We start from the raw sequence: 25,357 nt of genomic DNA, 5'->3' as shown, positions 1-25,357 counted from the left end.
AACAAAGAATATTTATACTTACTAACAAAGTTGTGTGTAGAAATAAAGAACGTTTTTAGAAGTACTTTATGTTAAATTCGAACCCTGGCATCAGACAGACGCCAAAGAAAACGGGGATGTTTGCAGTCTTTCCTTTTGCCATGTACTACTTAACATCTTTAACTGAGGCAGTTTTACAGCATTTGACTACATTTGCCTAAACAGTCGATGTACAATGAGCCCTGAAATAGTTTGCATTTATTCACCATACAGACGGCGTATGAAAATCATCAAAAGATTTAACTGCCAGATGAAATTTAAGAAGAATAATATATGAAACATTTTCCACGAACAGCATTAACACCTTTAAAATAAGAGCACAGAATTGAACTATACGAGGAAAGCTGATCTTAGCTTAAAGGTTACACTTTTACATGGCAGCTTGGGGCAAGATGTCACATATTAAATCTTATAAATGTATTAAAAATTTTATAAATTACAATATTTGGTTTGGTTTTGATATTTTTGCAGTTAGGTCAAAGATAACATACAATAAAATGTAAATAAATACATCAAAAATGTTTAATTGTTTATAGCCCCATAGGCTACTTAAGTAATAATAGCCTAATAATAAAATTATTATGACTCCAAAATTAATTAACAGATGATTAACTGAATCAACCAACGATTCATTAAATGAATTAATAAACAATACAGTGGAATATGCTAATAATTATAATCCAACTACCGCGCGCGTCTGTAATGACTGTGACAGGTGTGTGTGTGTGTGTGTGTGTGTGTGTTTGAGCGCGCGCAGGAGCAGCGGGTCAGCGTGGCATTACGCTACGTCATAATGCTCCGCTAAAAGCTCGCGCGCTTGATGTGACCGTGTCCGTCGTATACAAGAAGAAAATGAACTTGCACTACTGCAGTAACAAGTTCGTGATATAAAAAGTGAGCAGCTAATACATGAACTCATTCAGCATGTCTCAAAGAACTCTTCCTTTGCTCATCATAAACCTCGGCGGAGAAATGATCTACATTCTGGATCAGCGCCTCCGAGCGCAGGATGAAAACGGTGATAAAACTCAGAGAGGTAACCAACAGTAGTCTCGACCCCTAAAGCCCATAATAGCTGCTTAACTAACGAATCCTGCTTTAGTAGAAACTGTTAACAACTAGTGCATCAAGATGACCTTTATCTACCTTGCACATCTTCACGTGCATCTGTTTGTTTTATTAATGAAAATAAAAATAAACGTGATGACAAAAAGATGTGTGATTCTTAAATGTGTTAAATGCAAATAATAAAATAAAATATATAAATTATACAAGTTAATACAAATAATACAAGTTTGAACATTGAAGCCACAACCACAAGTGTGCCACTGACCGTTAATCTTCCAGTCTATTTACATTATTGGACCTGTGCAAATCTTGGGAACAGTAATAAATATCAAAGTTTGTTTTTAATAACTTGTTTGTACTTTTACACAATAAGTGCCCTGAAGCAAGTTGAGAACCACTGAACTAGAAGTTCTAGAAATACAGTGGAGTAACCCTGAACCATTTCCACTGAAATTTTAGCTCTGAAATATTTTTTTTGTTCTTACAAGGCCTAGTGAATATCATGAAAATTATATTTATTTTCATAGAAATATCAGGAATAAGTGCAACATGCATGATCTGATCTCTGTCAGGAGGCAATTTGTGTTACAGACAGATTAATGAACCATGTCTAATGTTCAATTACACTCATGCTATACGTCCTGTGATGGGGAAATTGCATGAACTCACTCAAATGTAACAGGAATTTAACCTGAACTCTCTTTTGCAGGTGTTTGGACAGATGATGACAGGAAAAGAGGTACAATGTTTTTAATCTTCCTTTCTATTAAGTTTGTTCTAAATATTTGATATGTGATACATGTGCCATGCAGTTTATTTGTAGCAAAATCACATGTGAAAGAATCTGTTGTGGGAAAAAATGCCACTTATTATATGATTATATGCCACCATATAATAATCTGTATCCAGTGCTTGCAATGGGCCGGTATGTGCCAGAACAGGTGTTGTGCCGAATTTCGACCCCCTGCCAGATTATTACCCCCCTAGTATTGGTAGGTTTAGGAGTAGGTGTGGGGGAGGGGTTACGATTAAGGGTGGGGTTAGGATTAGGCAATCAGGTAGCAACTTCAACCAGGAGGTACTAATTTGGCAGGGGGTTGAAATTCGGCACAACACCTGCACCTCTCTATTTTTACCTTTAGCATACATATTGCACGTACGGAAGCCCACCGAGCCCTCCCTTCTTCTAAAGCGTGTTTTGAACCGGCACTTTTATTTTTCCACTTCATGCACTGTCTGTAACACTTTACAGTAAGGTTTCATTAGTTAACTACTTTAGTTCACAATATTAATGAACAATACTTCTACAGCATTTATTAATCTTAGTTAATTTCAACATTTACTCATACATTATTAAAATCAAATGTTGCATTTCACATTAGTTAAAGGTGCCCTAGAACATTCTTTCACAAGATGTAATTTAAGTCTAAGGTGTCCCCTGAATGTGTCTGTGAAGCTTCAGCTCAAAATACCCCATAGATTTTTTTTAATTAATTTTTTTTAACTGCCTGTTTTGGGGCATCATTAACTATGCACCGATTCAGGCTGCGGCCCCTTTAAATCTCGCGCGTTTAAATCTCGTGAGTATTGTTTATTTGGATGTTTACATTGATTCTGAATGAATTTGAGGCTGTGCTCCATGGCTAACAGGCTAATGCTACACTGTTGGAGAGATTTATAAAGAATGAAATTGTGTTTATGAATTATACAGACTGCAAGTGTTTAAAAATGAAAATAGCGACGGCTCTTGTCTCCGTGAATACAGTAAGAAACGATGGTAACTTTAACCACATTTAACAGTACATTAGCAACATGCTAACGAAACATTTAGAAAGACAATTTACAAATATCACTAAAAATATCATGTTATCATGGATCATGTCAGTTATTATTGCTCCATCTGCCATTTTTCGCTGTTGTTCTTGCTTGCTTACCTAGTCTGATGATTCTGCTGATGATCCAGACATTAATACTGGCTGCCCTTGTCTAATGCCTTGAACATGGGCTGGCATATGCAAATATTGGGGGCGTACATATTAATGATCCCGACTGTTACGTAAGAGTCAGTGTTATGTTGAGATTCGCCTGTTCTTCGGAGGTCTTTTAAACAAATGAGATTTACAAAAGAAGGAGGAAACAATGTTTGATACTCACTGTATGTCATTTCCATGTACTGAACTCTTGTCATTCAACTATGCCAAGATGAATACAATTTTCCATTCTACAGCACCTTTAAAAAAAGTTAACATTAGTTAATGCACTGTGAACTCTCATGAACAAACAATGAATAGGTGTTTTTGTATTAACTATTGTTAGCAAAGATACTGAAATGAATGTATTGCTCATTGTCAGTTTGAGTAATTAATGTTAACGAATGAGACCTTATTGTAAAGTGTTACCTAATAATCTAAAGAATAGTCTGTTTTTTCCCCAAATTAATTAATTTAATCCAAAATTAAGATTAAGGTAATTCACCTGACTACTGATTCTTAGGCGTGACAAACCAAAATAAGCAATTTAAAAATAAGAATCACAATTCATATAATCTCTATCATTCATAATCAAACAAAAAATTGATGCAAATTTCAGCAGCTTCTTTCTGTTTTTTTTTTTTTCCTTTGGGAAAGATCTTTCTGATTTTTTCTTTCTGTTTAAGATTTCACTCTTGCCTCTTTCTTTTTTCCTCACTTGTCATTCTCTTTCTGTAGTTATGAATGATATAGTGGGCACTATGTTCAATAAGGCTTTTCTAGAGGAGCTCTTGCGGCCACAGGATCTGTATTCCCACCGAGCCCTGCGGACAGTTTTGACACGGATAGCACACGCCTCAATTATGCGTCTTAACCTGGCCAGCATGGACAAGGTATTCAAACTCACCCTCTCCCGACGCAAACACAAATAAATGTCTTGATTGAACTGAAAGGGCACCTATTATGCAAAATTCACTTTTACATGGTGTTTGACCATAAATGTGTGTTGGCAGTGTGTGAGCAAAACCACCCTAGAATGAGAAAAATCCACCCAGTGGTTTTTTCACAATCTCAATAATTCATAAGCACTGTCTCAGAACGCCCTGTTCTAAGATTGCTCTCACTGTGACGTAGAATTGCGCTAAGCCACACCCACGTGGTTTGATTGACAATCTGGTTTTGGCATAGACCCCGCCGTCGGTGATCTGTCAACCATCCTCCATTGTTTCAACGACAGCCGGTAATGTCTCCTAAGAAACATAAGTGTTCTGTTGTGGGATGTAATAATGAACATAGTAGTTTTCACTTACTTCCGACATCAGAGCCACTGAAAACGCAGTGAATGGATTTTATTTACGAAGGAAAGGCGCCACTCAAAATTCCAAAATACGTTTGTTTGCGCGAATCATTTTTTGACTGACTGTTTTGAGAACGAGGGTCAATTCAAAGCAGGTCTTGTTTCAAAGTTAATCCTCAAGTGTGGATCGTTGCCTACTGTTCGCGATCCAACGTCACCTCCAGAAGAAGTAAGTGTATTTAATGTTTTTTGAGCAAATAGTCATTTCAGTCGATGTCAGCTAATTCAATAACAAATGCTTCTAAAGTTGTTGTCGTCGTCGTAGAATGTCTGTGTATATAATTTAAACCTTGTTTGTATAGTGTGTATCTAACGTACTTAGCAAACGTTATCACAGTATTTGTGTTTGTAGTTTCAAAAAATTGCGCGAACGTTATCACAGTGTGTGTGTGTGTGTGTGTGTGTGTTGCACATCCATAACTGCAAAGGGGACGCGATTAAAACTCTATAAGTACATAAATGTATCAAATAACCATTCAGAGACGTCCTGCTCCATTCTCGATTGTGTTTCTTCTGCCGGAGTCTCTTCATCATCTGGGTCTGATTCCGGTTCAAACATGTACGGCTGAATGCCATACAAAACAGCGGGTCTCTCACTCTCAGCCATTCTGCTTTTACTGACTGTTTATTGCCATAGGTATGCAAGTTACGCCCTCATCCAAAGGCAGGGCGGGGATATGCAGCTCATTTATATTTAAGGTGGTACACACCAAAACAGCTCTTTTTAAAACAGGCCCCAAAAATGACATTTTCAAATGGTTATAATAAATTAACTGTGGGGTATTTTGTGCTGAAACTTCACAAATACACCCAAGACACCCAAGACCAATATTATATCTTGTAAAAAGGGGCATAATATGTGCCCTTTAAACTTGAACTTAAAATTCGCCATGACTTAAAAAATATGCCGTTTCATCAGTTTACTAAATGTTAAAGGGATAGTTCACCCAAAAATGAAAATTTGATGTTTATCTGCTTACCCCCAGTGCATCCAAGATGTAGGTGACTTTTTTTCTTCAGTCGAACGCAAATTATGATTTTTAACTGCAACCGCTGCCGTCTGTCAGTCAAATAATAGCAGTAGATGGGAACTATAACAGTAAATAAAACTTGCTTAGACAAATCAAAATTAAAACCCACATTGATGACTTAAGACACGAAACGATCGGTTTGTGCGAGAAACCGAACATTATTTATATAATTTTTACCTCTAATACACCACTATGTCCAACTTCGTTCAGCTTCCTGCTAGTGAGGTCAAAAAACGCGTTCTGTTGACGGAAGTGATGTCTCGCCCATATACTTCAATGAGCGCGAGACATCACTTCCGTTGTCAGAGCGCGATCAGACCTCACTAGCCGGAAGCTGAACGAAGTTGGACATAGTGGTGTATTAGAGGTAAAAATTATATAAATAATGTTCGGTTTCTCGCACAAACCGATCGTTTCGTGTCTTAGGACATTAATGTGCCGTCACGAGCCGCAGGGTTTAATTTGGATTTGTCTATGGAAGTTTTTTCGACTCTTATTGTTCAAGTTCCCAATCACTGCTATTATTTGACTGACAGATGGCAGCGGTTGCAGTTAAAAATCATAATTTGTGTTTGACTGAAGAAAAAAAGTAATCTACATCTTGGATGCCCTGGGGGTAAGCAGATAAACATCAAATTTTCATTTTTGGGTGAACTATCCCTTTAATAAAACAAAGCCAATGTACATACAACAAGCAAACAACACAACTATATTAAAGTCAGAATAAACAGAAGTTGCTTCTCTATTGTGACATAAACTCACTGGACACTTCATTAGGTTCACCTGTACAACTGCTCGTTAAAACAAATATCTAATCAACCAATCACATGATGGCATCCTTTATGATGTATGTAGCCAACAAATGGGACCTCCAAAGGACGCAGCCTTCAAAATGAGACAAAATGATCTGCTGAAGTTCAAACTGAGTATCAGAATGGGAAGAAAGGTGATTTTAGTGACTTTGAACATGGCTTAATTGTTGGTGTTAGCTGGTCTGAGTATTTCAGAAACTGCTGATCTACTGGGATTTTCACACAGGAGCGTTTCACACTGGTAATTTATATGCAGGGTTAGCACCACTTTTTACCCGGGGTTATGCAACCCTGTTCTAGAGCAGGGTTAGCACTGAACTTGAACAGTGTGAAACCATGTGGTGTTAGAATGTTACAAATAGATGCTTAGCAACCGTCAACCAATCGCATGCCTTATATTCACACGCTTTGGGCAGTTACGGAAACACGGCATGATGTAAAAACAGTCGTTTCTGTGTATGATAAGAAAAATGTTAAATGGCAATGGAAAACGCAACAATAACAGTGAAGAAGAGACCGTCATTCTTACTTTTATAGTCTGAAAAGTTCACTTGAAATTACAGTCAGCAATGTGTAATATGAGGACATGCAATGCTAGAGCCTTTATGTAAACAAGTCACGTGCTGCATTTGTCCAGACAGTGACACTGACACTGCAAATATGCAGATAAGGACTTTAACCCAGGGTTTGGGAATGTGCAGTGTGAAACGGTATAGGATTAACTGTCAACCCCGGGTATAGTATAAGCAGTGTGAAACATGAATAAAGATAATCCAGGATTCTGTTTACCAGGGGTTTACAATGACCCAGGGTTAACTATTTCAAGTGTGAAAAAACCCTAGTGAATGGTTCAAAAAAAAAAAGAGAAAATATCCAGGGAGCGGCAGTTCTGTGAGCGAAAATGCCTTGTTGATGCCAGAGGTTAGAGGAGATTGGCCAGCGTGGTTCCAGCTGATAGAAAGGTAACTCAAATAAGCACTCATTACTTGAGGTCTGCAGAAGAGCATCTCTGAAAGCGCAACACGTCCAACCTTGAAGCAGATGGGCTACAGAAGCAGAAGAACAAACTGGTGCCACTCCTGTCAGCCGAGAACAGCAAACTGAGGCTACAATTTACAAGGGCTCATTGGACAATAGAAGATTGGAGAAACGTTGCCTGGCCTGATGAGTCTTCATTTCTGCTGCAACATTCACATGGTAGGGTCAGAATTTGGCGTAAACAACATGAAAGCATGGATCCATCCTATCTTGTATTAGCAGTTCAGGCTGCTGGTGGTGTAATGCTGTGAGGGATATTTTCTTGCACACTTTGGGCCTCTTAGTACCAATTGAGCATCATTTAAATGCCACAGCCTACCAAATCTACAGCAACTGTGTGCGTGCAATGCTATCATGCCAATATGAACCAAAATCTCTGAGGAATGTTTGAAGCACCTTGTTGAATCTGTGCCATAAAGAACCCGGTACAAGTATTAGTGGCCAGTGACTGTATATCTGAGTGAAATGGCTTCTTGAACAGGAAAAAATGTAGGACGGGACTTGATTTTGTTCATAGGGAATTGATTGGATAGTTGTGGTTTGCTATTGGAGGATCTCATGTGAATGACAGGTTGCCCCGCCCTCACGCCAGTAAACGTGTCATCAGAGAAGAGATGATGCTGCAAGAGGGAGAAGTTATTTTGATTTAAGATTATGAGAGCACATTACTGATGTGCACAGATAAATAAATTATAATATACATGGCAATATTCCATAAAAAATAAGAAATTTAAATTATCTATGAACCATTAACATTTTACACTGTTATGTAACTGTAGAATGATGTTATTTCTACCTGTTCCAACCCAGAAAATTATTAATTAATATGAATATAAATTAATATCAGTATTAATTAATATTGATTACCTGTTTAAATTTGTGTTTTTGTCTTTATTGTAGCTGTATGATTTGATGACTATGGCCTTTAAGTATCAGATCGTTCTGTGTCCACGTCCACAAGATTTACTGCTCATCACCTTCAACCACACGGACACCATCAAGGAACTGGTTAGGGATAATCCCAGCCTCGTTAACCAGATCAACGAAGCGCAGCGGCAGCTTATTGAGGTGAATGCCCTATAGGAACTGGTCTGCTAATGTGATGTGAACATCTTGTAAAAAAAAATATAATTGTATCTCTTTATAAACTGTTGTATAGAACGATTCTTTTTTTTTGTTGTGAAGTAATTCTATTCATTATCTATCGCATATCAAGTTGCTTTTCTGTGCCAAGGTTATTGTTATTTCTAGTGCATACTTCACCTCTTTCTAAGGTATACACACCCTTATCCGATGGGGAGTTTCAACTCATCCGACATACACTGCTGGTTCTCTTTCAAGATATGCAAATCAGGGTGAGCAGTTTACTTGTGTGAAAGCTTATTGTTTATTTGAAATGGATTGCTGGCATCGCTGCCAGATCATATGGCTGTATGCAAATCATTACTAAGTTATGACTTTTTTGTAAGAGCATTCAAGCGTAGTTATTTTGTCATAGTAGTTGGAGTCACGCAAACTGATTTCATGAGATTTGAGACATTTTCTTTCACAGGTCTCAATTTTCTTGAAAGAAAAAATCCAGAACCCTAATGGGCATTTTGTGCTGCAGACCTCAGGGCCGGTGCCTCACGGATTTGAGGTTCCTGGTTTAATTAGGTAAGGCAGGTGAAGGTCTGTTTTAACTGGAAAACACAGACGCTTCATAGGAATAAGATCACATCTTTTCAGTCATACACACCCATATGCAAATATTCAGCTTGTTCCTTCAGGACCGCATTCTTGTCTTGCAGGTGGTTTAATGTTAAAGGCCGTGAGGTGAGGAGAACAAGGTTCCCCAGTGGAGGAAGCTACACGAGTGCTGTACGCCAGGCCTCGTTTGACCTCTCTGGAGACAGGGTCACACTTTTGGGCACCAACATGTAAATATGAAAATTAATAATTAGGAATTATGAATGATTTTTAAAATTCTAATATTACATATTATTAATTGAAAACATATGTTACTAATAAAATAATAACAATAATAAATGTAATTAATTACAATAAAATGTATTTGATTATATATTATAGACATTAAAATAAATTTAAAATATAACATTTACTTATCAATGTCATTTAAGAGATAATTAATTAGTATAAATGTAAAATTATTATTAAAATAAACAGCAATATTTAATATGTTCAAAATTATAAAGTGTTTATATACCAAATCTATGGGCGTGGATGTCAGTGTGTGTGTATATATATATATATATATATATATATATATATATATATATATATATACACACAGTCAAACCAAAAATTTATAATTTGTTTTATATATTTTTACTAGTGGGTGCAGGACACTATAGTTCATTTATGTAAGTGAGTATAGTAAAATAAAGTAAACTGTGACATATCATACCCAAAAATTGTTCATACAGTGGACTACCAGTAAAATTGATAAAAATTTGGAGCTAAAAATTATTCATTTTTACCTGAACATGTTTTGCTTAAGTGTTATCTGACATAATTTTTAAACTATAGTGAATAAACTGTATTAATGAATGAAACGTTCAAGGTGTCTGAATAACGTTTAGTTTGACTGTACATATATTAATATAAGAAATTAATACTTTTATTCAGCAAGGATGCATTAAATTAATCACAAAAGTGACCGTGAAGTATTTCACATCATCACAAAACAAAACAACTTTTTATTCATTAAAGGATCCTGAAAAAATATCAGTCTCCACAAAAAATATTAAGCAGCGCAATGTTTTCAACATTGATGATAATAATAAATGTTAGCATATTAGAATGATTTCTAAAGGATCATGTGACACTGAAGACTGGAGTAATGATGCTGAAAATCCAGCTTTGATCACAGGAATAAATTATGCTTTAAAATATATTCACATAAATTCAAATAGAAAACAGCTATTTATAAAATGTAATAATATTTCACAATATTACAGTTTTACTGTATTTTTTGATAAAATAACCCCTTATATTTGTCATTGTATCATCCTAAAACATATTTCGTAATTCATGCTCATGTGAATCTCTGAGGACATCTGTGCAGGTACAGTACACCCTCACCTGAAGACATGGATTCACCAACCACCTCTACACAGAAACCAAAGCAGGTACACCCTCACTGCAGGCCTCATGGGACATTCCAAGAGAACAGCTCATGTTGAGGAAAAAAGCAAAAAACTAAATTAGGCCTGTTTCATACTGATGTTATGTTTGCAAGTCAAGACTCTCTGGAAGTCATTGTATTTTTGTGTGAATATCTGGACAGGCAGACACAACCCCCAATCCTCTGGCCACAGAGGAACTCAATCTGCTCGCTAAACTGATGGGAGGAATGGAGGTGCAGAAACTCTTGAATGTAGAAGCTGGTTTCAGAGTCAACCTGTTGGCCTTGGACCAGGAGGAGGAGGAGGAGGGCATGTAAGCATTACTAATCCAGACATAATCCTGACAGGTCCACAGTCCACACACAACCTCAAAGGCATGGTTGTTTCTTTGTCATATATATATATATATATATATATATATATATATATATATATATATATATATATATATATATATATATATATATATATATATATTAAAGTCACAGCAGCCTAATAAACCAGTCGCTGTGATGTCTGTCATTAATGTAACAGAGAATACTGTAGCTTTAATAAGGATTAATCTATATTTAATTTATAATTTATGCAGTAAAGAATGTAAAGCGTTTGATAGCTTTATTCAATTTCTGTATATTTCCACAGGTAAATATGACATTTATTATTATAATACGTTTATGTGAAGATTGTTTTAAGTTCACTTAAATTAAAGGTTGTAACTTTTTAAATCTTAATAAATGTTGAAGTTGATAGCTTTTAGTTATACTGTAATGTTGAATGTCTGTAATTATTTTATTTATTTATTTATTTAAATCACTGTCATAGAGACATCAGTAGCAGTATTAGTAACAGTGGTACTGACCTTCATTCCTTAAAAGATACCATTAAACAAATATTTAAAATATACTGTCTTTGTAATTTCTACATTAATTTATTTGGAGAGTAACTGTGAAATTATTACAATATAAAAATATTAAAAACTCCAATGTTTTTAATTACTTTCAGAAAAAATGTGATTAGTTAATTTTTTTAACTGATTGACAGCTCTAATTATATATATATATATATATACATAAAGCATTTTCAACTTTTCCAATTTTCCAAATTTGTGTCACAATTCTCAATATAATATTGAACCATCATTCCACACTTTAACATGGCATGCGCATTAGCTTGATCCAGCCTGAAAAGTACAGATTTTTTGAGATGATTCCAGCGTTTGGAAAAAATAAATAAAAATGAGGCAGTTGTTGTCAGATTTCATTGGTGATTTCAAATATGAAATTTAATCGAAAGCTTGGTAAACAGCTTTGGAGAATTTGTTTGTACAGTTTGTACATGGGCTACCAACAGCTGTGAGATGTCAGTGTTAATTTTAAAATAAAAAAATATTTTATATTATACAATACACTACTAACTAGTGGACTTTTCTTTGCTTTTAAGTAAAATAAAGAAGGAGTATTGCAATAAATCGTTTTTATTTTTTCTTCTTAACCTCTTACTGTTCCAATTGCCTAAGCATAGAATAAAAAAAAAAAAAAAAAAAAAAAAAAAAAACTTATATGTCAAGCCATCAGACCCGAACCGAACCGAAAACCGTGGTTAAAAAACCGAAGTATGTATTGAACCATGGGCTAACTGTATTGTTGCATCCCTAAAATATATATATATGTATATATATATATATATATATATATATATATATATATATACAGTGGGTACGGAAAGTATTCAGACCCCCTTAAATTTTTCACTCTTTCTTATGTTGCAGCCATTTACTAAAATCATTTAAGTTAATTTTTTTCCCTCATTAATGTACACACAACACCCCATATTGACAGAAAAACACAGAATTGTTGACATTTTTGCAGATTTATTAAAAAAGAAAACCTGAAATATCACATGGTCCTAAGTATTCAGACCCTTTGCTGTGACACTCATATATTTAACTCAGGTGCTGTCCATTTCTTCTGATCATCCTTGAGATGGTTCTACACCTTCATTTGAGTCAAGCTGTGTTTGATTATACTGATTCGGACTTGATTAGGAAAGCAACACACCTGTCTATATAAGACCTTACAGCTCACAGTGCATGTCAGAGCAAATGAGAATCATGAGGTCAAAGGAACTGCCTGAAGAGCTCAGAGACAGAATTGTGGCAAGGCACAGATCTGGCCAAGGTTACAAAACAATTTCTGCTGCACTTAAGGTTCCTAAGAGCACAGTGGCCTCCATAATCCTTAAATGGAAGACGTTTGGGACGACCAGAACCCTTCCTAGAGCTGGCCGTCCGGCCAAACTGAGCTATCTGGGGAGAAGAGCCTTGGTGAGAGAGGTAAAGAAGAACCCAAAGATCACTGTGGCTGAGCTCCAAAGATGCAGTCGGGAGATGGGAGAAAGTTGTAGAAAGTCAACCATCACTGCAGCCCTCCACCAGTCAGGGCTTTATGGCAGAGTGGCCCGACGGAAGCCTCTCCTCAGTGCAAGACACATGAAAGCCCGCATGGAGTTTGCTAAAAAACACCTGAAGGACTCCAAGATGGTGTCTTGTCCTACATGTGTCTTGCACTGAGGAGAGGCTTCCGTAGGGCCACTCTGCCATAAAGTGTTTTTCTTTTTTAATAAATCTGCAAAAATGTCAACAATTCTGTGTTTTTCTGTCAATATGGGGTGCTGTGTGTACATTAATGAGGGAAAAAAATTAACTTAAATGATTTTAGCAAATGGCTGCAATATAAGAAAGAGTGAAAAATTTAAGGGGCTCTGAATACTTTCCGTACCCACTGTATATATATATATATATATATATATATATATATATATAAAAAGCATTTTCAAATTTTCCAATTTTGTGTCACAAAGAATAATAAAGGTGAACTATTCTTTTAAAATATAATTTTACCGAAGGACTGATTGAAAATAACAGGTAAAAATGATTGTTACTCTAACCTTCTCTCAAACTTTTTCAGTGTAATTTCAGAGGGAACGGGGCACCAGTCATCTAGAGTCATTAACATACAAGTCACACAGGTCTGTCATGCACTTCAAAAAAATTAATGTTTTTGTTTTGCTTCATTTTGTTGCCCAGGGCTGGGAATGTCCTATGCTACTAGTAAAATGTGTTATCAATTGCTAAGTAACACCAGTGTTGCTCCAGGGCAAGCTTAGCTTGCTTTTTGATATATGATTTTAATTCCATTCAAATGGAGGTTTCAGGGAAGTTAATACCGAAAAAAGAAACCAGACATTTGTTCCTGTTAATTCAGGAATGTTTCATGCATGAATGTTGAGTTGAATGAGTGTGAATGTTCAATTATGTTTTAGTAGACAATAACTTTTCTACTAAGCACATAGGTACATGCCAACATTATTAATATATTCCATCTCATTCAAATTCTACACTGGGCTTGTGGTAATCTCAAACCACATCAGTACTACTGTAAAGAGACTAAATTCAAGAGTTATTTTTAATCAGAAAATTACACATTATAAATCAATAAAAAAATATTCCTGAGTGTTTACCTTTGTATTCCCAGGATCAGCTGGCCAGTACTGAGCTGGCACGCATAGCAGGAGAATTTGATGAAGAGGGAAGGCAGACAGAGGGACCCGGGAACAAGGGAGATGACTTGCTGGCCATGATGGATGAGCTTTAAAGGTCAGTCACTGAAGACTATGAGTCAGGAAACATGTGGTAGGTCTGAGAGGAAACAGAAATAAATGGGAGTTTTGAAAATGCCTGGCCTTCATGCATTTAGAAACCTGATTAAGAACAATCTGCAAGCAATTGTACTGTTTATGATTTTATTTAAAGGGCACCTATAATGCCCCTTTTACAAGATGTAATATAAGTCTCTGGTGTCTCCAGAATTTGTCATTTTGTCAGATCATTTATTATAGCTTGTCAATTTGCCCCATTTGGTGTGAGAAAAAACACCCATTTTTGTGTGTGTCCCTTTAAATGCAAATGAGCTGCTGCTCCCAGCCCCCTTTCCAGAAGAGGGCGGAGCTTTAACAGCTCAGGCTTCTAGTGATAGGAAGTTCGGATCATTTTACTGACTCTGACTTTTGAGTCTCGTTCAACGAAATGAACGAATCTTTTTTCGAGTCATTTCGTTCATTTTAGCAAAATGTAATTAAAATGTTACGTGGTACTTCCCCAACACATCTACTACTTATGCAAACGTTGATCGCACTACAAACAATACAAAACTACAATGCTATAAGATTCAGAAATGATTAATTCATTAACTTACCTGGGTCTTCAGTTTATGACAAGCTGATTAAGCTCACCTCACCTCTTGTCTGACAAGTCTTCGGGTTTAAGACATTCCTTAATGACGTGACAGGCAGTCCCATGCTAAACCAATGCATTCTGAGCCGGAAAGAGAATTGATTAGTTCATCTCATGAGTCTTTCGGGTTTTTGAGTCGTTCCTTAAACACGTGACAGACCCATACGCTATTTCTGACATTTCTGTCACTGTTTTTGTTACTGTTTCTTGAGGATCTGTGGTGTGTTATTATAAATAAACAAAGTCCTGTTATAAATAAAATATTGATTAATTTATCTTTTTGACTGTCTATCTGTAAATAAACACTAGGCTATATAATAATATAAAAATCCAAGCCTACAATACAAAGTATTTATAGCCTAGTTTGTTCATTTTTACTCCAATTTTGAGTTTGCTGTTATAATAATTGCTTTTCCTAGTCAGACTTGACATATTAGTCTAATATATGTATAAGAAGATTGCTCAAAAAGGACATAATGACATAAATTAAAAGCAAATAACATTTTGAATTTGAATTATTGTTAGTTTAAGACATCAAGGTTATGATAACTTCAGCTTTAACAGTTGTAACACAAACTCAAACAAAACTGGACAGTTAACGTTATTTACTAATAAATATAATGTGCTTGGGTCATACAGCATAGCGTATGGGTCTGTCACGTGATTAAGGAAGGACTCAAAAACCCGAAAGACTCATAAAAAGAACTAATCAATTCTCTTTCCGGCTCAGAATGCATTGGTAGCGTATGGGTCTGTCACGTGATTAAGGAACGACTCAAAACCCGAAAGACTCATGAAATGAACTAATCAATTGAATCATCAGGTGAACTACTACTAGCAGTACAGAACCTGTAGAATATTGCACATGCGCGACTGAACGAATCACCCCCCGAGACGACTCGTTCTTCCCGAGTCACATTAAAGATTCGTTCAAAATGAACGAATCGTTCAAGAACGACACATCACTACAGGCTTCGGTTGCTCAACAACAACAAAGCTGGAGAATCTCACGCAGGCAAAAATATAAAATATCTCCCTTTGCATTGAACTTTGAGCGTCGTAACTTTGCAGATGTTGTTTATGCTCAAACAGGAACATTACACACTGACTAAAGTTAAAACGAGAAATCATAATTAACCACCCCTTTAAGTTTAAATTCAATAAAATACATAATGTGATGTGTTTTCAACTTTTTAAGAATATTTTTAACTATATTTTAGGTAAAAATATGTAAAAAAAAAAATGTCCCCTGACATTGGCAGATCTGACTAAATCCCTTTATTAACATCTTCAAAGGGAAAATTATTCATTAAAAAAAACATCATGTCTAATATCGTTAGTCTCATTGCATAATTGCCCAGATCATATTTCAAAGGCAGATACCACAATTTGGCCAAAAAATGACTTAGGCAATTATGCTATGAGGCTAACGATATGTCAGTTCATCTGATTGACATTTGCTTTCTGAAGTTGGACTTCTAATATACGCCTACAATGACTGATTCATATGTCAACTATTTTTTTTTTTACCGCAGAAACAAGTCAAAAATTTAAGTTCGATGCAACAAAACTTGTTTCATTATGCTGCCAGAAAAACTATGATTTCCTGCTGTTATTCATTCTAATTTCATTGTAACCTGTTTTTCTGGCACTAGATACTGTTCAGTGCTGTTTAATGTGTGGTTACAATATGTGAATCACAAAATCTATTAAGACATTATTAATGATTGTGATTGAAGATTATAAAAACATAACATAAAAAAAAAACATTTAAAAAATCATATAGCTTTTGGGTAAACAAAAAGAAAAGCATACAAAACAACTGTCAAGGACGTATAAAATTTGAATGAATTGTTGAACTGTTCTTGGGATAAGATTATACATGTCAGGTCGGGGCAAGTTGCCACATGGGTTTTAAATATTGTGTTTCGAGTAAATAGCTACTGTTTTAATGTTTCACTGTTTCATAATTGTTGTAGTGTTCAAAATGAGCATAACAGCAATTAAATAACACAATACATGTTAAATACAAATATGCTGAAGATGCTTTACCTTATTTTAAATTTAAAAAACAAAGCCGACAACATGCCCCGCCACAGCAGTCAATGTTTGTTATATGAACTGTATTTTGTTCTTGAACAACAATGGAGAAAATAAAGGATTTAACTTTATGAATAAACTTACCCGGATAAACATTAACTTGTATAACTAACTAGTCACCTATGACGTTTATCCAAGCGACTCGCTAGAGGGCGCGCGAGCGATTTCAATCCGGCACGTCTTGATGACGTCACTTTCCTCTGCGACGAAGCGCGTCGCTCAAAAGATGCAAACATGATGTTTTGAGCATGTTAAAACACCAAAGGAGGTAATAAAACGAATATTGTTTACTTCACATGTGAATCTGGATTCTGTGAGGATTAAATGATCACTGTAAATATTTCCTCTCTGATCGCATGTTATACCTTTAGTTAAATACAGTTACAAGAAAGTTTATTTGTTGACGTCTTGTCATGATCCTCGTCTAGTATATTTTTCAGTTTCCCTACTAAGTATTCGTTAGGTGGTAACGTTACTTCATTAGATATTTTTCAATAGTGCCTAGTGTATTCAGCTGGTCGACATTAGTATATGGGGATCTTACAGGTACTAGTGAAACTATCGAAATACTTGATAGTAATTTTAAAAAGACAAGTACATATTAGTTAAAGTAATGCCATAAAACTACTGGTCAACAATAGTGATGTTTTTTAATTGATAAATCTGGAAGTGAGTCACATATTGGAAATGTGTAACCTAAAATGAAACTGTATCCAGATTTGGTGTATGACACTTGTTTGATATTTTATTTATATATTGCAATTACATTTGTGTGTGTGTGTGTGTGTGGCTTAAAAATTCAGAGAAAATGTCATTCATTTTTAATTTGACATTATTTCTTTTCATTCTACATTTCACCTTACTAGACGATAAAGCTAATTTGCATACAAAGCAGATCTTGTGTATATGGGTCAGTGACATGATGGGTCATTTTTTTGTTCAAAAGCCTTAATAATAATGAAAATATACCAAAGTATGTAAAAACCAAAAGGTTTTTTTTTGTATTTTGTCTCAAGAGGTCATTCGGTTTAATCATCCAAAGGCTGATGCAGTTATTTCATTTGTGTTTAAAATATCTTAAAATAATTCTCTTTAACTATTTGAAAAATTCTTGTTTTCACTTGCTCATACGCATGTCCCGAAACATCAGGTCATTCGGTACAACCAATGAAAATGTTGTAATATTTTAAAAACTTAAATATAAATATAAAATGTTTGATTGTCCTTTTGCTAGCTAGATATCAGCCTGGTAGCATTGTTTGAAAAAATATTTATTCGTGTCATTCGGTAAAAACAAAATTTTGTTTAAACCAAACGACTTTGGTGACAAATTTTGTCTATCTTTTAAAAAATGTCAAAAGCAGTGTTAATTGATGGGCAATTCCACGCAAAGGTCATCTTTACTATGAAAAAAAAAAGTTTTAACCAAAAGAACAAAACCCTTTTTAAATTGTCCATTTAGGTCTGTAATATACTGTATTAATGTGCTCTAACAGAAATTTTAAGAAAATTGCCTTGTTTATCCACAATATATGTGGTAAGTAACAATGCTTAAATTAAATTTTCAACCAACCATATTTCATGCTTTCAAAAAAGGGATCAAAGACCCCATTTTTTAAACTTTAATTTTAGCAGTAAGCATTGTGTAGAAAGATGGATACATGCCTGAGAAATAAATACACTCATTTAGTCATAACAGCACTGCCTGATGAATTTATAAGGGCTAGAATAAAGAGGTCAGGACGCTTCAGTGCTCTGTCACGTCCGTAACGTTTTAATGATTAAGTTTATGTCATATAACAATTATAAATGCAAATAACTTGAAACTTTATATGCAAAGCTAAATTATGTTTATGCTTATTAGGATCAACAATTCATTTCACTACGTTGCTGTGAACAACCATAATAAGCGTTACGGACGTGACCGTTACGGACGCTTCATATTAAATCCTATGAGTTTGCTTCTTTATATTGCTATCATCTGTTTCAGGCTTACCATATCAGAACATACCCAATAATCGCAATACTCTTTGTGCTTTGTTAGTTTTAATATGAAAAAGGTTTAACTTTCAAATTCAGTCGATTTTATTATTTTTTTTTTTCAAAAATTAAACAATAGATGTCGCTCTTTAATAGCCTACGGCGTGTGACAGATTAGCTTCTGCAGCGCCTGTAAGCGGCGGATCAGGCGCACATGAACCGATCTTCTCTTCCTCTTGCCAGAGAACGAAATATGAACATCAAAAGGTAGGCCTATATGATACAGTACAACTTATAGAAGAGCATTGTGTCTCATAGGACACTTCCCTCGGGAATTGGGATGTCGCGTTACCTGTTGGTTAAAAATGAATAGCCTAGCCTATAATGATCACAATCCGCGCGATCAAACAAAATGAAAATAATACGATTGCAATAATTTTGACTTGAAATAAAGTTTGATCATTTTGACTCAAGACTCCGCTTTAAACTCTGAAAACTAGACGAAAAAAACCGTGTGGTCATTCATACACAAAACATAAAACTGACATGATTGCGATTGGCAATAGTGTCAATCGGTTCACCTGACTGTGGGGAAAACATGCGATTTTAAACTGCTTTATGATAAACATTAATATTTGTCAATGTATTTTAGCATGCAGTTCTGTAAGAAGGAAAATCATGGTCTCTAAATTGATTCTTGAACAACGCACATGCTTGTCAACATGAGAAATAGGTCTAATCTATAACCTTTTGCAATACAGAGTATAACGTTACATTTGTATAAAGTTTAGTAAAAAGTTGATCAATTGTGGAGTCTTACCATACTGGTATCCCAGATTTCAATATTTGGTGGTGTACATGCTTGCTTGAGGTCTCTGTGAAAGTTTTAAAGCAGTTTTAAAGCAGTCTTCTGTGCCGCTTTCAGACCGGTCACATCCGTAACGGAAAACTGTCACATCCGTAACGTTGTTTTTTCCTCATTAATGCGAACACGAAAAATGAAATAAAATTATTATTTTATGCTCTGTGGAGAGCCAACCCTTCTTTATTCGGTGGGCAGTATTACTTTTGGTTTGCGCAATGTAATTCACAGAATTCTTAAAAAATATGTTGTCACCCAAAACTTAGTGACTTTTTTTGTCACGTCCGTAACGCTGTATATTTCCCTCATCTAAAAAATAAAACAGTTGAGTAGACTGACATTTTTCTAATGTCTGGACTCCTTTGGTAAGGGATTATGAATATATAAATAGACGGTTCAATATGTTGCTATTAAATGCATTCTTTGAGCATTTATATTTCAAGTTTTGACTCCAAATGTCACGTCCATAACGCTGGAATTGCCCTGATTATAAAAACCACATAATTTCATTGTTAAAGTGTTAGTTCAACCAAAAATGAAAATTCTGTCATTTATTACTCACCCTCAAGCCGTTCCACACCCGTAAGACCTTTGTTAATCTTCGGAACACAAATTAAGATATTTTTGTTGAAATCCGATGACTCAGTGAGGCCTCCATAGGGAGCAATGACATTTCCTCTGTCAAGATCCATTAATGTACTAAAAACATATCTAAATCAGTTCGTGTGTACAGTCGTTTAATATTAATATTATAAAGCGACGAGAATATTTTTGGTGCGCCAAAAAACAAAACAAAATAACGACTTATTTAGTGATGGCTGATTTCAAAACAATGCTTCAGGAAGCATCGGAGCATAATGAATCTGTGTATCGAATCTGCAGTTCGGAGCGCCAAAGTCACGTGATTTCAGCCGTTTGGCGTGTTTGAACTAACTCTTTAACACTTAGTAAAACTTCATAATGAATTATCTCCATTATGTTTTTTTTTTTTTACACTTTTAAAAACCTTATTCATCAATAACCCATATACAAATGATATTTTACTTATATACTGCAAATACATTCATTTATATTTTTTGTGGCTTAAAATTCAGAGAAAATATAATAAATTTTCAGTTTGACATTTGAAATTATTACTTTTTCATCCTGCATTTCACCTTGCATTTCAGCTTATTTGCCTATTTTCCATAAAATCATTTCGTGAGTTTCGATGTGTGGTCTGTCTGCCAGCAGAGCATCTCGGAAGCCTGTAATTATCATTAATTATGTGCAAGAGTGCGCATGCTCAAAAACATTACAGTAAAAATGTTGAGTATGTGGCTGGAGGTATATTACCAGTCATGCATTTATTTGGGGCCATTTTAGTTAACTGGCAGAGAGTATTTATCTGCTTATCTTGGTTTTTCATCGTATTTGGTGTCATGTATCAAAGAAAATAATATACAAAGAAATTGTTTCTTAAATTGCTCACACTGCTAGACAAATCTCATTGTCCAACTGATTTCTCTGTGTAGAGGTGAACATGGAAGTGAGCCATTCGATTCGTGAACGCACCATCGCCGAGAACAGCCTGGTGATTCTCCTGCAGGGCCTGCATGGTCACGTGACCACCGTTGACCTGCGAGACGAGAGCACGGCCAGAGGACGCGTTATTAACGTGGACGCTTTCATGAACATCCGGCTGGAGAAGGTTCTGTACAGGGACAGACATGGACGCATGTCCAGTATGGACGACCTGTTTGTCACTGGCCGAAATGTTCGCTACGTCCACATCCCAGACCACATGAACATTATAGAGACAATAGAGGCCCAGCTCGCCAAAATACACCGCGTGCGAAACTTTGGAGCAGGCGGTGGACGGAAAGAATACTCCAGGAAAAAATAGTTTATGTGCGAGATTAATGTTTGTTTTGCAAATGGATGGTTTTTGGAACGTGCAGTGTTATTTTTCTTTCTTTTTTTTTTAAGTAATGCGTCACGGAGCAAAAAGTAATACATAGATTGTTGTTCCTAGTAAGTAAATGAAATAGTTCTGCGTATGTTCTCAAGAAACAGTGTGGGAAAAGTGATTTATGTTTACCTTGTATTGCTCTGGTGGTTTGAAAATTCAATAAATGAATTAATGTTGTGAAATAAGAAATGATTGATGAGATCTTTCATTTGACGTTGTGTTTGTTTAGACAACGCCTCTTATTAGGTGTTCTTGTCAGTATTGTCAATATCTCTTTACCACAAGTACACTTATAACTAAGTTTATAGCGTTTACTTGAGCAAATATTGGTACTTTATTTGCAATTCAAAACACTGTTTGCAGTGTAAAGAATTTGTGGGGTTTGTATTAATTTAATAAGATCAAATAACTAATAGCAGTCATTGATGCGACTTGAAGGGATAGTCCACCCAAAAAAATGAAAATGTTGTTGTTACTTACTCGCCCTCATGTTGTTCCAAACCCGTATGAAATGATTTCTTCTGTTGAACACAAAAGAAGGTATTTTAAAGAATGTCGGTAACCAAACAGTTGATGGCCCCATTGACTTCCATAGTAGGAAAAAAAAAATACTATGGAAGTCAATCAACTGTTTGGTTACTGACATTCTATAAAATACCTTCTTTTGTGTCCAGCAGAAGAAATCTTTTCATACAGGTTTGGAACAACATTTTCAACAACAACATTTTCATTTTTGGGTGAACTATCCCTTTAAGAGGAATCGTCTAACTTGGGAAGCTATTGGAGATGAACATGTAAGTATTAAAATAATCAAGTATGTAAATGAGCAGGCAAATAAATTTGAGCCTTTAGATCAGACCAAAAACAGAAGGAATGTTTTGTCTCCTACGTTTCCTCATTATTCTGTTTTTGTTTCGGTTTGTGGGCAATGTGGCAAGAGATTTTACATGTTATTTTGGAACAATATTATTTTGCTTCCAGAATGATACATAAATTTTGCCATTGCGTATGAGGATGCAGGAATTTTTCGGTGACCACATAATCATAATCTTTGAAATGACTCATAAACCTCATCCCTGTTTGACACAAGCCACAGTGACGGTAAAACAGGAGTATTCTGGTAAACAAAAAATATTACACAACATGAAAATTACTCGTTGCCCATGATGAAATTGGAATCCAAATATGGAAAGATTCTTTTAAGGGGTTGCTTTTTACTATATACAGTGTTCTATCAAATAAAGTTTGTTTGCAGTATTATAAACAGGAAAAAGTGGCCCTTTGTTCCTTATGATGGGAATTTGGTGCATGATCATCTCAGGACATGCATTTAAAGGGATAGTTCACCCAAAAATGAAAATTATCCCATGATTTACTCACCTTCAAGCCATATAGGTGTATATGACTATCTTCTTTCAGACAAACACAATCGGACATATATTTAAAAATAATTTGTATGACGGATGGATGCATTTTTGGGGGGGGGGACTTCAAAATCTCAAAATCTATAAAGCTTGGAAGAGCCAGGCTATTTTTAAATATATTTCTGATTGTTCATCTGAAAGAAGATAGTCATACTCCTAGGATAGCTTGAGGGCAAGTAAATCATGGGATCATTTTTGGGTGAACTATCCCTTTAAGTTCAATCTCAATGGATTCAGTTCAACCTGCATTTAACTTTCATTTTCACACCCTAAATTTACTCACTACATTGCCCATATAATATATAATGTCATCTATGTCACACTCAACAACTATCTGAGGAGCACGGCTCATTATACAGTCAAAGATCGAAGGTTTTCATTGGCTGTTGCTTGGGACGACGCAGGGTTTAGATCTGCTTCAGGTGTGTAACTCTCGTCAGACGGGAGGGAACACAAAGAGCTCTTTTAATCCCGCAGTAGCCTGAAGCGGCAGGCGTTGTGCCCACTGCAGACGTTTCCTGTTCTGTCCCACCCCACAGGGTTAACCCTCAACTCAACAGACAGATCTCTCTGGCACGTTAGACGTGGCCTGTCCCAGAGGCTGGGCGGTCGGCCTTATTCAAGCCTGCACACGCTGAAAGAGACATCATAGGTGCCTGAGTGTTTGAATGTTGAAAGACAAACACAAATAGAAAGAGGCTAGTTTGAGTTTTACATTATCATTACTTTTGGGCATTTATTTTGGCTTCTTTTGTAAACGTTAATACTTTAAAAACTTTTTTTTTTTGAAGAAGAAGAAAAAGTGAGCAGGGTGTGGTTGTACAAAAATCCTTTTAATCAGCTGGTGTTTTGATGACTTTCATGATAAACCAGTGACTCAGACAAAGAGACAATACTTTTAATTTGAGGAAAAAATGCTGCCTTTCAAAAGTTTGAGGTCAACAATTTTTTTCTTATAAAAATGTATTATTTTATTGAGCAAGGATGCATTAAATTAACCAAAAGTGACAGTTTATAATGTTACAATAGATTTCTATTTCAAACAAATGCTGTTTTTGAATTTTCTATTCAAAGAATGATTTCTGAAGGATCATGTGACACTGATGACTGGAGTAATGATGCTGAAAATTCAGTTTTGATCAAAGGAATAAATTACATTTTAAAATATATTCAAGTATTATGAAATATTATTACAATTTAAATTGAGTGTTTTCTATTTTAATATATTTAAAATGTAATTTATTCCTGTGATCAAAGCTGAATTTTCAACATCATTACTCCAGTCTTCAGTGTCACATGATCCTTCAGAAATCATTCTGATATGATGATTTATTATCAATGTTGGAAACAGTTGTGCTGCTTAATTTTTTTATAACCTGTGATTAAAAAAAAAAAAAAAGAGAGAAGCATTTATTTAAAATAAAAATCTATTGTAACAATATACACTACCATTCAAAAGTTTGGGATCAGTAATTTTTCTTTCTTTCATTTTTTGAAAAAAGAATACTTTTATTGAGCAAGAATGTGTTAAATTGATAAAAAAGTGATAGTAAATATTTCTATTGTTAGAAAAGATTTCTGTTTTTACTAAATGCTGTTCTTTTTAACTTTTTATTCATCAATTTTTTTTATTTTTGTATGGTATGGATTTTATTTTACTCTGTGTAAAACTGATTTGGACCATTGTTTATTGTGAAAAGCATCTAAATATTTTAGTAATTTTGCCTATAGAACAGCATAAACATGTGCCATTTCTTTTAAATGTTTTTATAATTTCATACTATTTTTTATTAGGGGCTTAAATTATATAACTGCCTTGAAAGGTTCTTTCACGAGAGGACTGTCATACTTTAGGGTACATGGCATCAAAACGTCTCTTATTCAAGGCCACTGTTTAGTGTTTAAACTACAATACAAGACCATACATTTAAACTCTATACTTGCTTCACTCAGCACAGCATGGATAGTCCGTCTGAGCTTTAAGAAAACAAGCAGTAGGTTTTACTGTGGTTTACACACCCATACAACACATTCAAATATACATGTGTGGACCTGAAGAAGAGGTTTACAATGATCTGTTGACCAGCGGGTGTGAAATGTGGCCTGGATCGCACTGCCATCCTGAGGGTGTAAATTCTCATGTCGTGTGCCCCTCCCTGACACTATTTTCCCCTCTGACAGGAAACACCTCCCTTTACCCTAACTGCTTTTCTATGGTCTGGTCGCAGTGAGAGAGACGCTGTGTATGTGTGACCACAGAGGGCTGCTGCGTCTCCTGGTGTCAGGCACAGACATGTGTGAGTAGA

At 35.3% G+C, this 25,357-nt stretch overlaps 2 protein-coding genes across 2 annotated transcripts; both read left to right on the top strand.

Moving 5' to 3' along the window:
- The first annotated feature begins 963 nt into the window (after positions 1 to 963).
- oscp1a (organic solute carrier partner 1a) lies at positions 964 to 25,354 on the top strand. The gene is made up of 12 exons (XM_067361521.1): positions 964 to 1,075; positions 1,817 to 1,846; positions 3,816 to 3,970; positions 8,216 to 8,383; positions 8,590 to 8,670; positions 8,868 to 8,971; positions 9,106 to 9,234; positions 10,383 to 10,446; positions 10,605 to 10,756; positions 13,410 to 13,470; positions 13,977 to 14,098; positions 25,233 to 25,354. Exons 1-11 carry the CDS (start codon positions 964 to 966, stop codon positions 14,094 to 14,096), a joined length of 1,176 nt encoding a protein of 391 aa, XP_067217622.1. The 3' UTR covers positions 14,097 to 14,098; positions 25,233 to 25,354.
- Positions 17,013 to 21,907, top strand: lsm10 (LSM10, U7 small nuclear RNA associated). The gene is made up of 2 exons (XM_067361523.1): positions 17,013 to 17,102; positions 21,191 to 21,907. The coding sequence occupies exon 2, from the start codon at positions 21,199 to 21,201 to the stop codon at positions 21,559 to 21,561; it is 363 nt and encodes a 120-aa protein (XP_067217624.1). The 5' UTR covers positions 17,013 to 17,102; positions 21,191 to 21,198; the 3' UTR covers positions 21,562 to 21,907.
- Positions 25,355 to 25,357: the final 3 nt, after the last annotated feature.

The sequence above is a fragment of the Chanodichthys erythropterus genome, chromosome 15 (assembly GCF_024489055.1).
Source record: "Chanodichthys erythropterus isolate Z2021 chromosome 15, ASM2448905v1, whole genome shotgun sequence".
NCBI lineage: Eukaryota > Metazoa > Chordata > Actinopteri > Cypriniformes > Xenocyprididae > Chanodichthys > Chanodichthys erythropterus.
Note: the sequence above shows the minus strand (reverse complement) of the source record. Positions and strands in the feature narration are given on the sequence as shown.

What these genes read in the sequence shown, in the direction of transcription:
- lsm10 (XM_067361523.1), top strand. Translation starts at nt 21,199, where the DNA reads ATGGAAGTGAGCCATTCGATTCGTGAACGCACCATCGCCGAGAACAGC.
- oscp1a (XM_067361521.1), top strand. Translation starts at nt 964, where the DNA reads ATGTCTCAAAGAACTCTTCCTTTGCTCATCATAAACCTCGGCGGAGAA. An exon ending in GAGGTTCCTGGTTTAATTAG is followed by an intron (nt 8,972 to 9,105) that starts GTAAGGCAGGTG and finishes CTTGTCTTGCAG; the next exon opens with GTGGTTTAATGTTAAAGGCC. An exon ending in ACACTTTTGGGCACCAACAT is followed by an intron (nt 9,235 to 10,382) that starts GTAAATATGAAA and finishes ACATCTGTGCAG; the next exon opens with GTACAGTACACCCTCACCTG.